This window comes from Eucalyptus grandis, chromosome 6 (genome assembly GCF_016545825.1).
Source record: "Eucalyptus grandis isolate ANBG69807.140 chromosome 6, ASM1654582v1, whole genome shotgun sequence".
Lineage (NCBI taxonomy): Eukaryota > Viridiplantae > Streptophyta > Magnoliopsida > Myrtales > Myrtaceae > Eucalyptus > Eucalyptus grandis.
In genome coordinates this window covers 41020871-41032128 of record NC_052617.1, presented here as the reverse complement: position 1 = coordinate 41032128, position 11258 = coordinate 41020871, and the positions used below count along the sequence as shown (strand labels likewise).

General features: G+C 42.9%; 1 protein-coding gene across 1 annotated transcript; it reads right to left on the bottom strand.

The window, feature by feature from the left end:
- Positions 1-3546: 3546 nt before the first annotated feature.
- Positions 3547-5773, bottom strand: LOC104449787 (trans-cinnamate:CoA ligase, peroxisomal). Its single transcript, XM_010064051.3, has 2 exons — positions 5566-5773; positions 3547-5272 (listed from the first exon to the last, which is right to left on the bottom strand). The coding sequence occupies exons 1-2, from the start codon at positions 5761-5763 to the stop codon at positions 3785-3787; spliced, it is 1686 nt and encodes a 561-aa protein (XP_010062353.1). The 5' UTR covers positions 5764-5773; the 3' UTR covers positions 3547-3784.
- Between the last annotated feature and the right edge of the window lie 5485 nt (positions 5774-11258).

The following is an 11258-nucleotide window of genomic DNA, read 5'->3' as shown; positions in this document are numbered from 1 at the left end:
CCCCTAAATCCACGTTGTCTAGCCTCGCACAAACAGTTGATCATGTGCATCGAACTCAAGTGTTTAGAACTTTCTTGCACGACCAAACTAGGAGAGACTCTTTTGAAGGAGAACAAATTAACGGTATGAAAATGGGCTTTCTTTCTTTTGTTTTTGCTGATCTTTCTCGAACGTGCCTCTCATGTCCTCTCCCATTGCCCTGCATAGAATGTCACCTTCCTGTCTTCATATCGGCATCATGCCTTAATTTAATGTTGCTGATGCGCGTAAAGACACCTTCTCTCCTTAATTTATTGTTGTGGCATGGAAAAGTCTCCTTCGGACAGCTAAAGAAAGTCGCGAAGATGCCAGCTCATTTATCTTCAAAGCAAAACTAGAAGATCTCTCCAGTGATCTGCAGTTGAAGAACAGATCTCTTCCTGCGGCGGCCGATCATATATAAAAATACTCGTGCAATGACTGAACAGTAAAATAACTTCATTTGTTTGACTTCCGCCGTTGAAAATAACTTCTACAAAAATGATTTATAGATTTTTTGGTAACTAGTTCATGGAAAATAAACTAGTCAAAGAAAACATTTTCAGCCAATAAAAAAAAAAACATCATCAAAAGTGTGGAAAATATTTTCCATTTTCCCATTATCTTTCTTTTACCTTTAGACCAAGACCAAACACTTTTTTCACTAAACATATTTTCCTTTTATTTTTATGATTTCTTTTACTTTTTAAAAATTGATTTTTTGTTTTGTTTTTTTTTTTTGGCTTCTTCCTTGGTTGGTCGCCAACCATGGTGGCGGTCGACAACTAACCACAGGCAAGCTCAAGTCTCATTAGATTCTAATGAGATTGAGCTCGCTTATGGCTAATGACCAGCTAAGGATGAAGCAGAAAAACAAAAAGGAAATAAAATAAAATATTTAAAAATGAAAATAAGTAAAACTTTTGAATTTTTGGGTAATTTGCTTTAGAAAATGAAATCAAGTACTAAATAATAGAAAATATTTTCTAATTTATTTTCAAGTTTTAGCTATATACAAAAAAATATTATTATTTTCTTGAAAATGATTTCCTAAAAATCATTTTCCACAAACGTCACATCACCACATTAAAAAACAACAAAACCCCATGTGTGGCTAAGATCTGACGAAATCAATGAGGTGCTCCTCCACATAATTAATTTTACACCTGATTTTACCATGAACCAAACTCGATACATCATTGGATAGTTTTCACTTTCAAAAGAAAAACTCTGCCTTTATTTATAGAAATATAATAAAATTCTCCGTTTACATTCTTTTTGATGTTCTCTACATTTTCTTCAAGAAAAGTAAATCTAATCGACTTGACATGATTAATTCAATTTGATGTATATATAGCACTTGAGATCTTCACGTTAGTTGATGCGATGACTTTCCACCATGAAAACAATATCTTACAGCCTTTGATCAATAAACTATGCGATAACTTGTCTTCTCCAACCTAACTTCTCATCAATAAGACATCCATCTATCTCATGTTTTCTAATATATTTGGGGCCACATTGTCTAAATTCTACGAGTCTGATTATCTTCCTGACTTGTCGCGGTTGCCCCAGGCTAGAACGAGAAGGTGATCTGATGCCATGGAGAGGAGCTTCAGAAGCGAGAGACTCGGACTGACCAGGTTCATCCGGGATCACGAACGGCCATGAACGGATTGTTTAGATGCCACGATCAGTTTCGCAGTATGATCAAGCCGAACGAACCTGACAGCACAACATAGAAGAGTTCGTAGACTACATTAGAAGATACAAGTGTTCATGGCCCACGGTACGAAAATAAACAGATGAACCGGTCCCATCGAGAAAATCTTGGCTGGCACGTGTCGACCTATAAGTTCGGGTGACACGTGCCTCTCGATCCCCATCGCGTCAGAACCACTGACACGGACTCCTCTCTCTCTTCTTCTTCCTTCTGGCGTTTCCTGTCACTCTGCTGCGGAACACGCAGGCCTCGGAGTCGGCCCCGGCGAGGTCCAGGGGCACCGAGACCTTCCCGAGCAGCCTCCCGGAGCTCACCCCGCAGGTCGCCCCATGCCGGCTCGTGTAGACGTAGACCTTCAGGCAGATCTTGCCGGGGAAGATGGACTTCCCGGCGAGCCTGTCGAGGTCGGACTTGCTGAGGTGGAAGGTGGCGCCGCCGCCGGCGACGCCGTCGGGGAGGAGGCGGCGTAGGCGGGAGGTAGGGGATGAGGGCGGTCTGGAGGGGGAAGCTCTTGAGCTTGATCTTGTAGAAGACGCAGGGGGAGGAGGAAGGGTGGACGGCGGAGCCAGCGGGCTAGACGGCGACAGGGATCCCCACCGTGCGCAGAGGGAGGATAAAGGGGAAAAAGAAGAAAGGAAGAGAGAGAGGCGACAGCGGGGAGAGGAGTGTGTGTCAGAGGTTCTGAAGCGGTGGGGTCCATGAGACACGTGTCGCCCCAGTGAGTGGACTTGTAGGACAGTCAATATTGTCTCGGTTCTGTCACCTGACCGGACTGTTGTTGAATCATTTTGGCGCTTAGCTTCGCTCTGGACCCCATTAATCAGATGAATAGCTTTCGTGATTATTGCATAGGCCTCTGGCTGTCTAGTGGTAGCTAGCTTTAAATGGTCGCACCAAAAAACGTACTGCGCCTGAACTGAAACCAATAATTAGAGAAGCTCATGAGGATTTTGATCAAGACGATTTTTCCTAGATTATGTAATACTGACAAAGACACGCGATACGACACCACACGACATGTCGACACGTTATTTCTTAAAAATAAAAGAATTTCAATACGTTATATTAAATATATTTTTATATATAAATATATAAATAAATAATAATAAAAATAGCATAAATTTAATTTACAAAAAAAATATTAAATAATATCATTTATTATTTTAATTTTTTACAATAATACACAAAACTTAGAAGAAAAAAATATTATTTAAAGAAAAATGCTAAAATGATATTTTTAAATTTATTTATTTATCATATATAGCATTTTTTTATTACTTCTTTCATAGTAAAAGACTTAAAAAAATAATTTGAAAAAAAAAACTAAAAGAAAAATAAAAATTGACCTCGTGCGTGTATATTTATAGTAATTTTATTACTTCTTTTGTGTATATTTATATCTTGACTTATCAAGTATTAAAATTTTTTAAAATTGACCCCGTATGTGTCGGAATTGCGTGTCGGAATTCTAGACTCGCGTGTCGGAGCGTGTTGGAGAGAGTTGACCACGTGTTGGATTTTTCAACACTCGTTGACCGCGTGTCGGGATATGTCGGAGCATGTCGGACACGTGTTGAAGTGTCGGACACGACTCGAAGACTTCCGAAGAGTGTCCGTGGTACATAGTTCCTAGGTTTCCAGAATTCATCATATATAGATAAGTCGTCGAGAACTCCAGCTTAGCAGGAGCCTTAGTTTTTGTAATAAGAGTAGTGTTGGGGATAGAAGCTCATAAAACTAATCTTTTACAGAACGGTGAGACAAACGTAGACAATGTATTTAGCTGTATCATATTTTGGGTCCAAGTTACTTTGCTTTTCTGGCTATTTTACGTAATCCTGCGAGAGGTCTACCAGAATAGACGATCTTCGCCTCTCTACTCTAGCATTATTGCTAGATAAAGAAGAACGATAAATCCGAGTGCCTTACAAGTAATCTCTATCCACTGTTCTTTGGACGCCTCTCGGTCGACGCTCGAAACATAAAGCAATCACCGTCCAGAAAAGGAAAAGATAAACGCATCATGGCAACTTCTATCTGATTTTAAAGACGCGACAATCTAGGTGAGGCGGCGGAAACATCCTCCGATAAGACCATCGTCTTCGCCAAGGCCCTCAACCGGAACTTCTGGATTTTTCCTGTGGAAGTCTTGGGCAACTCCGGCATGAACTCCACCTTCTTTGGAACCATGAAACTTGGGAGGTTCTTCCTACAGAAAGATAGGATCTCCGCTTCTTTCACGTCGTCGGTTTCACCTTCGGAGTTCTTCTTAATGCTGATGAACGCGCACGGACTCTCGCCCCACCGCGGATGCGGCATCGCCACCACCGCCGCCTCCAAGACCCTTGGGTGGCCGTAGAGCACGTTCTCGAGCTCGACACTGCTGATGTTTTCCCCACCGGAAATAATCACGTCCTTTGACCGGTCCTTTACCTCCACGTAACCGTCACGGTGGACGACGCCGACGTCTCCGGTGAGGAACCACCCGTTTCGGAAAGCCTTTGCTGTCGCTTCGGGGTTCTTGTAGTAGCCTTTCATGATGCTGCTCCCACGCAGAACAATTTCTCCCATGGATTTTCCGTCACGGGGAACACTCCTCATCGTGTCCAAGTCCTTGACATCCACGTCGGCGAGTGTCAATACGCTGATTCCCTGGCGTGCCTTGAGCCGTGCCTGCTTTGATGGCGGCAGGCGGTTCCAGTCTGCCCGCCACTCGCAGACCAGGGCTGGCCCGGTGGCTTCGGTTAGCCCGTATGCATGCGTGATGTGGAAGCCGAGAGACTCCATCTTCAGGATTAGGGCCTGTGGCGGGGGAGCACCGCCGGTGAGGATCTCTATGGGGCCGACAACCTCGCGGCGTTCGTGGGGCTTGGCATCAAGGAGGATGTTGAAGATGACTGGAGCGCAGCAAATGTTGGTGACCCTGTGAGCAACGATGTTCCGGTAGATGTTGAGCGCAGTAACGTTGCGGAGGCACACGTTGGTTCCGCCGCGGGCGGCGATGCCCCATGTGAAGGTCCATCCGTTGCAGTGGTACATCGGCAGCGTCCACAGATACACCGGTTCGCTTCGCATTTCCCACCCGAGGATCAAGCTGAGGGTGCTGAGGTAGGCTCCTCGGTGGCTGCACACCACTCCTTTCGGCTCCGACGTCGTCCCGGAAGTGTAATTGAGCGCGATGGGGTCCCACTCATCTCGAAGCTCCTCGGGGACGTAGGCCAGGTCGCCCTTCTGAATGAGATCCTCGTATTCCAAATCGCCAATTTGAACACCAGTCGGCGAGTTAATGTCGTTGATGTCGATAACCATGGGTATGCAGTAACCGGCAGCCGAGAGCATCGCAAGCGCCTCCCGTGCTACCAGCACGTGCATGCAATCGATAAAGAAGACCTTGGCGCCGGAGTGGTGGAGGATGGTAGCAATGTTGGCAGCGTTTAGACGGGCATTTATGGTGTTGAGAACTGCCCCAACCATTGGCACGGCAAAGTGCATCTCGTACATGGCCGGAACGTTCGGAGCCAGGATAGATACCTGCAAGCACAGAGAGTTACCAATGCAAATGAACATGATTTCTGAGTTTACACAAAGATTTAGATGAATAGTGGAAGAAAATTATAATATTGCCACAAGTGAGCTTTTGATGATTAAGAAGTCACTTACATGCATACAATTAGTTATTACTATGCCAATATTCGAGTCCCAATATGAATCTTTACACTTCAACCATTTTTCCACTTCTATCAACAAGATGATTTCATGGAACCCGAATGAACTCGCAGCAGAGTTAGATAAAACAAAAAGAGAAACTGCCAACAGATACGTACCACATCGTTCTTGACGACATCGAGAGAGCGGAGCGACGAGGCGAGGCGGAGGCAGCGCTCGTGGGTCTGGCGCCACGTGAAGCGGGCGGAGTCGTAAACAACGGAAGTGCGGTCGGCGTAGGCGGAAGCGGCTCTCTTCAAGAAGGTGAGCGGTGTGAGCGGGACGTGATTCGTTTCGCATTTCGGGAAGTCGTCCATTGTTGTCTGCTTTGGAATGTGGGGGAGAGAGAGAGAGAGAGAGAGAGAGAGAGAGAGAGAGAGTTGTTGTTCCGGGGAATGAATGAATACAGTCCTTGGGTTTATGTAGGAAAAGAACATGCGTTCCTCCTACGAATTCCACTTTTTAAAAGAATAAACAGTGCTTTGGACGGTTCAGATCACGACAACATGATTAGTGCATATCTCAGACTTTATCATTAACGAATGCCGCGAGTTCTTGTTCGACTTCTTTGGTAACGCCATAGCTTACGGAAAAATAAAATGCCATGTGCAGGAAGATTAGGGAAACGCCCCGACCAATAATTTTTCCTCGTGAGCGTCGCTGGCCACGTTTGGTTCGACTTTGGAGGTCTAAACCATTTTTCCGACGTCTTTGAACGAAGGTGTGTTTATTAAAAGCAAATCGCGATTGGTTGACGCTTATTCTGTGTAAAGCAACTTTGAAGTAAAACAAAAGGAGAGAAAAAGTAAAAAAAAAGAGGAGCAACACGGCAACAAGAGCCAAAGAGGGCGATGATACTGTTAAAATATGATCCATTTTACTAGAGCTATCTAGAATAATCTTTACTTGATTATAGAAGTATCTGGCAATGGAGGAAGAGACCAGCCCATATCGACAAAGAAACCAAGAGAAAATCTCTTCTCAAGTGACTTCGCCAATAGCCAAAAAATGTGCATTAAATGGAGAACGCGTAACCTGCACATGTACCACTTTTGCAAGATTGTGTCGGTGGAGAAAGCCTGTAACTAGGCAACATCCCCTTCCCAATTATAGCAGTGTCACAACACTAATTGAAGAAAAGCGTAGGGGAGGATTTTGTAGAGGAAAAATGTATGCCTCTATTACTGTGTAATCCATGTACAGGAGTGTATATAATACAAGAAAAGAATCGATAAAAAGAAAGTAGATATTTTCTAATATTTCTAATCCTAAAATAAACACGATCCCTATCAATTTACAATCAACACAAATCTTCTAAATCATATCTTTCAACACTCCCCCTAAAGTTGATGGCTTGTATATGTCAAAGACGCCTAGCTTGCTTAGAAGATATGTATGTTGTCTTTGACAAAGGGGTTTAGTGAATACATCCGCGGGTTGCTCCGTGATTTTGATCCCTCTTGTTTCAATAACTCCTTGAATCTTCTCTCGAATACAATGACAACCTCTATATGCTTTGTCCTCTCATGTACTATGGGATTTGCTGCAAGTTTGAGTGCTAAATCATTGTCACAAAAAAGTGAAGTCGGTCCCTTAACTTGTGCCCAAGATCTAGAAGTAAACCTCGCAACCATACTATTTCACAAACAGTTTTGGCCAAGGATTGATATTCGGCTTCAGCTGAAGATAAGGACACATAGACTGCTTCTTTGTCTTCCATGAAAGTAATGATTCCTCAAATTTGATACAGAAGCCAATGATAGATCTCTTACTCATAGGACATGTAGCATAATCCGCATCGCAATAAGTCGTCGTTTCCATGTTGCACTTCCGAGAAAGATGTATCCCTAGGCCTAGACATTTCTTCAAGTATTTCACAACCTTTATAGCTGCATTCATGCGAGATTGTTTTGGACTATGCATGAATTGACTAAGAGTCTGTATTGCATAATAAGTGTCTGGCCTAGTCATGGTGAGATAGATAAGTTTTCCTACAAGTCTCTGATAGCTTGACGGATCTTCTAATAACGGATCATCAAAAGAAGAAGGTATGCCAGCATCATAATCAACAGAAGTCAGCTTGGCATTTTGTTCGATAGGAATAATGGTTGGTTTTGAAAGTGCTAGTACAAACACCTAGATGGGGTGAATAGGTGTGAAGACAAATTTTGCAAAATACAGGGAAAAACTTTACTTTTAACCTGAGTCTGGTCGATAATAGACTTTGCAAAGGAAATCAGACTCTAACAATTAAATAGAGTTACGAACAAAATAAAGGAGTTCAAGAAAGAGAATAAGAACACAATGTTTATAGTGGTTCGGCTTAGACCAAGCCTACGTCCAATCTCCCGCACTGACAGCCCACCGGCTGGATTTCACTATGAATCAAAAGATGTGTTAAAATCTCATGTCCTTGATTCCACAGTGTAGAGATTCTCCTACACTTCCTCAAGGTCTCACCAGTATCTAATATCTCTTTTGAGTACGAATTTACGCTCAACAATTGAATAAGTAAAGTACAAGGAGTTTCAGACTTTGGAATTTTTCTATCTCACACCACCTCAAATAACTAAAGCGTCCTCCTTTATAAACTCCTCCATTCCTTCATATCCGTTGGCACATTCCAAATGAGTTTTTCCAATCTACCCGTTAAACAGAATCAATTAAGAAGATCTTCAAGTTATTTAAGGAATATGAAGATAGCCCACCAATCCTGCTCGTCCATACAATCGGGATCTAGGTTTCCATAAGTAGAACCTTCCAAGTGTACTTCACCAATCAACAAATCTGAATTACTCAAATTAATTTCAATGTGAATAATAGATCTTAAGATGCCATCTCCAGCCATGAGAACTTCTTTAGTCGCACGAATCAAATCTTTAAATATATACTCCCATATGGATAAGTCTTCTTCGACGGTTTAGAAACTGTCAATGAGGGCAGACTTTAAATCTGGAGTCTGACGGTCTTCAAACTTTGACGGTAGAGTCTGGAAGTCTTCAGACTAGATTAAAGGAAATGTTTTGTGAATTTCAAAACATATAAGGAAGTTTTCTCCACCAATTTCCCCATTTTTTATGGTGACAAAACTTTACTTCAGATTTGGATACTTTTGATCTGCAAGACAATACTCAAGCAAACAAAGATATCTCATAAAAGATAAATGAATTATGATAAAGATAGTATCGAATCTGTAATCACAGAAAATGAGTTAGTCCTGTAAAAACAACTATCTTTACCATAAATACTGACAATGCTTAAGATACTACAAGCATTAAATGATCAAAACATAGTCCACAGTCCAAACCAGTCACACCAGTAAAAAATAAAGTCAAATCTCAAAATAAAATCCGCACTAACATCTCCCCATTTTTGGCAACATAAAAAAGGTAGAGACGAAAAAGAGAATTGGATAAAGTTAAGATTGTTTTGGAATGCGAACGAGCTGGAAATCTCCCATCGACTTGACAGTCTCCTCTAGCTTTTTCAAATCCTCCTTCAGTTGCGTTACTTCCTCACCCTTGGCAGTTGCTTGAACTTGAAGATTAAGGGCCTGAACTTGATTGAGCAATGAAACTGAAGTGGCTTGATTAGCATTCTACATATTCTGAAATTCACATCCCAAAGCATAAATCTAACCTCTGATCTCCATAAGAACATCAAGTAGTCTTTTAAGGTCTGCGGAGTTGTCAGTTTGAGTGCTTGCTTTAGCATGATCAGTGTGTGGAGTATTAACAGATGATGGAACTTCGGTATGAACATCTAGACTTGGAGATGAAACCTCATTAGCTTCCTCAGGAAATTGAGAGGCATATACATCTTTTGGATCGGCAGGAGAACGACTGACATCATCACTAGTAAAAGCAAGTGAAAGAGTATCTCTTTTATCAGTAGCTCCCCTTTTTCGGTGCCTTTAGGTGGGGAGAAATACTCTTCATGCTCTGGTTCTTCTTCAATCCTACCATATTCTTGTCCTTCATCCTCTCGCCGGAGAATCACCATGACTTTCTCCTTCGTTTGTTCCCCTATTTGCTCTTCTTCTACAGTTCTTCCTTCTTCTTCTTCTTCTTTGCTCATCGATTCCCTCTCTTCACTCCTCTGCTTTGTTTCCTCTCTCCGTCTTGGTTTTCTCTATCCTCAGTCTCTGGAACAAGACGTTGTAAGTTCTTTAAGGCAAGAGTGGAAATGGTGATGTCATCCTCATCTTCTTCATCCTGCAAGATGAGTGCTCTCCTCTTCTTGGATGGATCTGTTATGGGCTCATTGCCTTTTTGTTTTCTAGCCATAGGGTCTTGACGAGTCTTGATAGGGGTCTTCTCCTTAAAATGCTCTAAAGCCTTGTTTAGTTCTTTCAGACGCATCTTTGAAACCATCTTCAGTCCTACCACCATTGGATCACAGGTGCGGACACACAGAATTTTGGGTGGCGGAATATTAAGATGTCTGAATAGACGAGTAACAAGAGCTGAATAGGGAAGTTGGCCGTGACAACCCAGACCCGGGGAAGTACGGAGGGATGGACTGAGATCGCCTTGGCAGTACATGAGTGAGGCTAAAGGCATGTCTCCCGTCCCACATCGCTTAGGGGGAATCCCGGGGCTAATTTATAAAGGTTTGGGTCCCTTTAATATGTATAACGCGTTTCATGTACGCTTTCGCTGTGCTGAAAACAAAGCCGTGAGGGAGGAGGTTGTTGCGTGCATGCCTCCAAAGCAGACAATATTATGGCTTAGGAGAGGGCGGGCCAGTGGGCCACATCTTTACCCCTGCATAATGCGTTTTAAAGTCATGAGGACTTAGTGTCCAAAGCGGACAATATTATACAGTGGGGCCCGGGTCATTATAAATGGCACTCCTGACTGCGTGTGGGGGCCATAGCGAGGGCGTTATGCCTTAAGAGGGGGAGAATGTGATGACCCAGACTCGGGGCAGTACGAAGGGATAGACTGAGATCGCCTTGGCAGTACGCGGGTGAGGCTAAGGGCATGTCTCCCGTCCTACATCGCTTATGGGGGAGTCCTGGGGCTAGTTTATAAAGGCTTGGGTCCCTTTAATCTGTATAACGCATTTCACATACGCTTCCGATGCGCTGAAAACAAAGTTGTGAGGGAGGAGGTTGCTGCGTGCATGTCTCCAAAGCGGACAATATTATGGCTTAGGAGAGGGCGGGTCAGTGGGCCACGCCTCTACCCTTACATAACGCGTTTTAAAGCCGTGAGGACTCAGTGTCCAAAGCGGACAATATTATATAGTGGGGCCCGAGTCATTACATTGGCCCTTGTCCTTTACCATTGACCTATACATGTGAAACATGATAATGTGCGGTAGAGAGAACTTGTAACCAATATTGATGGCATACATTAGCTCTGCTTCAGAATTGGATACATCAATCTTTGATGTGGATTTGGGTTTGAGACAATTAAGTACAATCTTATGGAGCAAGACATTTGAAGCACTCATCCTCAAATACGAAATCCGACCTTCTGCAATTCTATCTCGAACAAGCTCCATAGTAGCATGACCAATAGACACACTAATTGATTGGAATATCCCTCTTTCCACTCCAATCACATTAGCCAGACTGTCCATATCAACCACATAATCCTGGTCTCTAACACTGAATGAAAATCTATTTGCATCTAAAAAGCTTAGATTGGAATAGAAATACGTGGTAAGTTCTGAATGAGCTACGTCTGTCTCAGAGCAAAAACATTCTAGTTGAAGTAAAGAAAATTTCTCTCGTAACTTCACGTTCAGAGAATCGAGAAAATTAAAATCCACACTCCTTGGGTTCATCACCCCTCGCTTTAGC

Excerpts from the sequence above, each read along its gene's own strand:
- LOC104449787 (XM_010064051.3), bottom strand. The coding sequence starts at position 5,763 with ATGGACGACTTCCCGAAATGCGAAACGAATCACGTCCCGCTCACACCG. Across the intron at positions 5,273-5,565 it reads ATGTCGTCAAGAACGATGTG|GTATCTATCCTGGCTCCGAA; the intron begins GTACGTATCTGT and ends CTGTGCTTGCAG.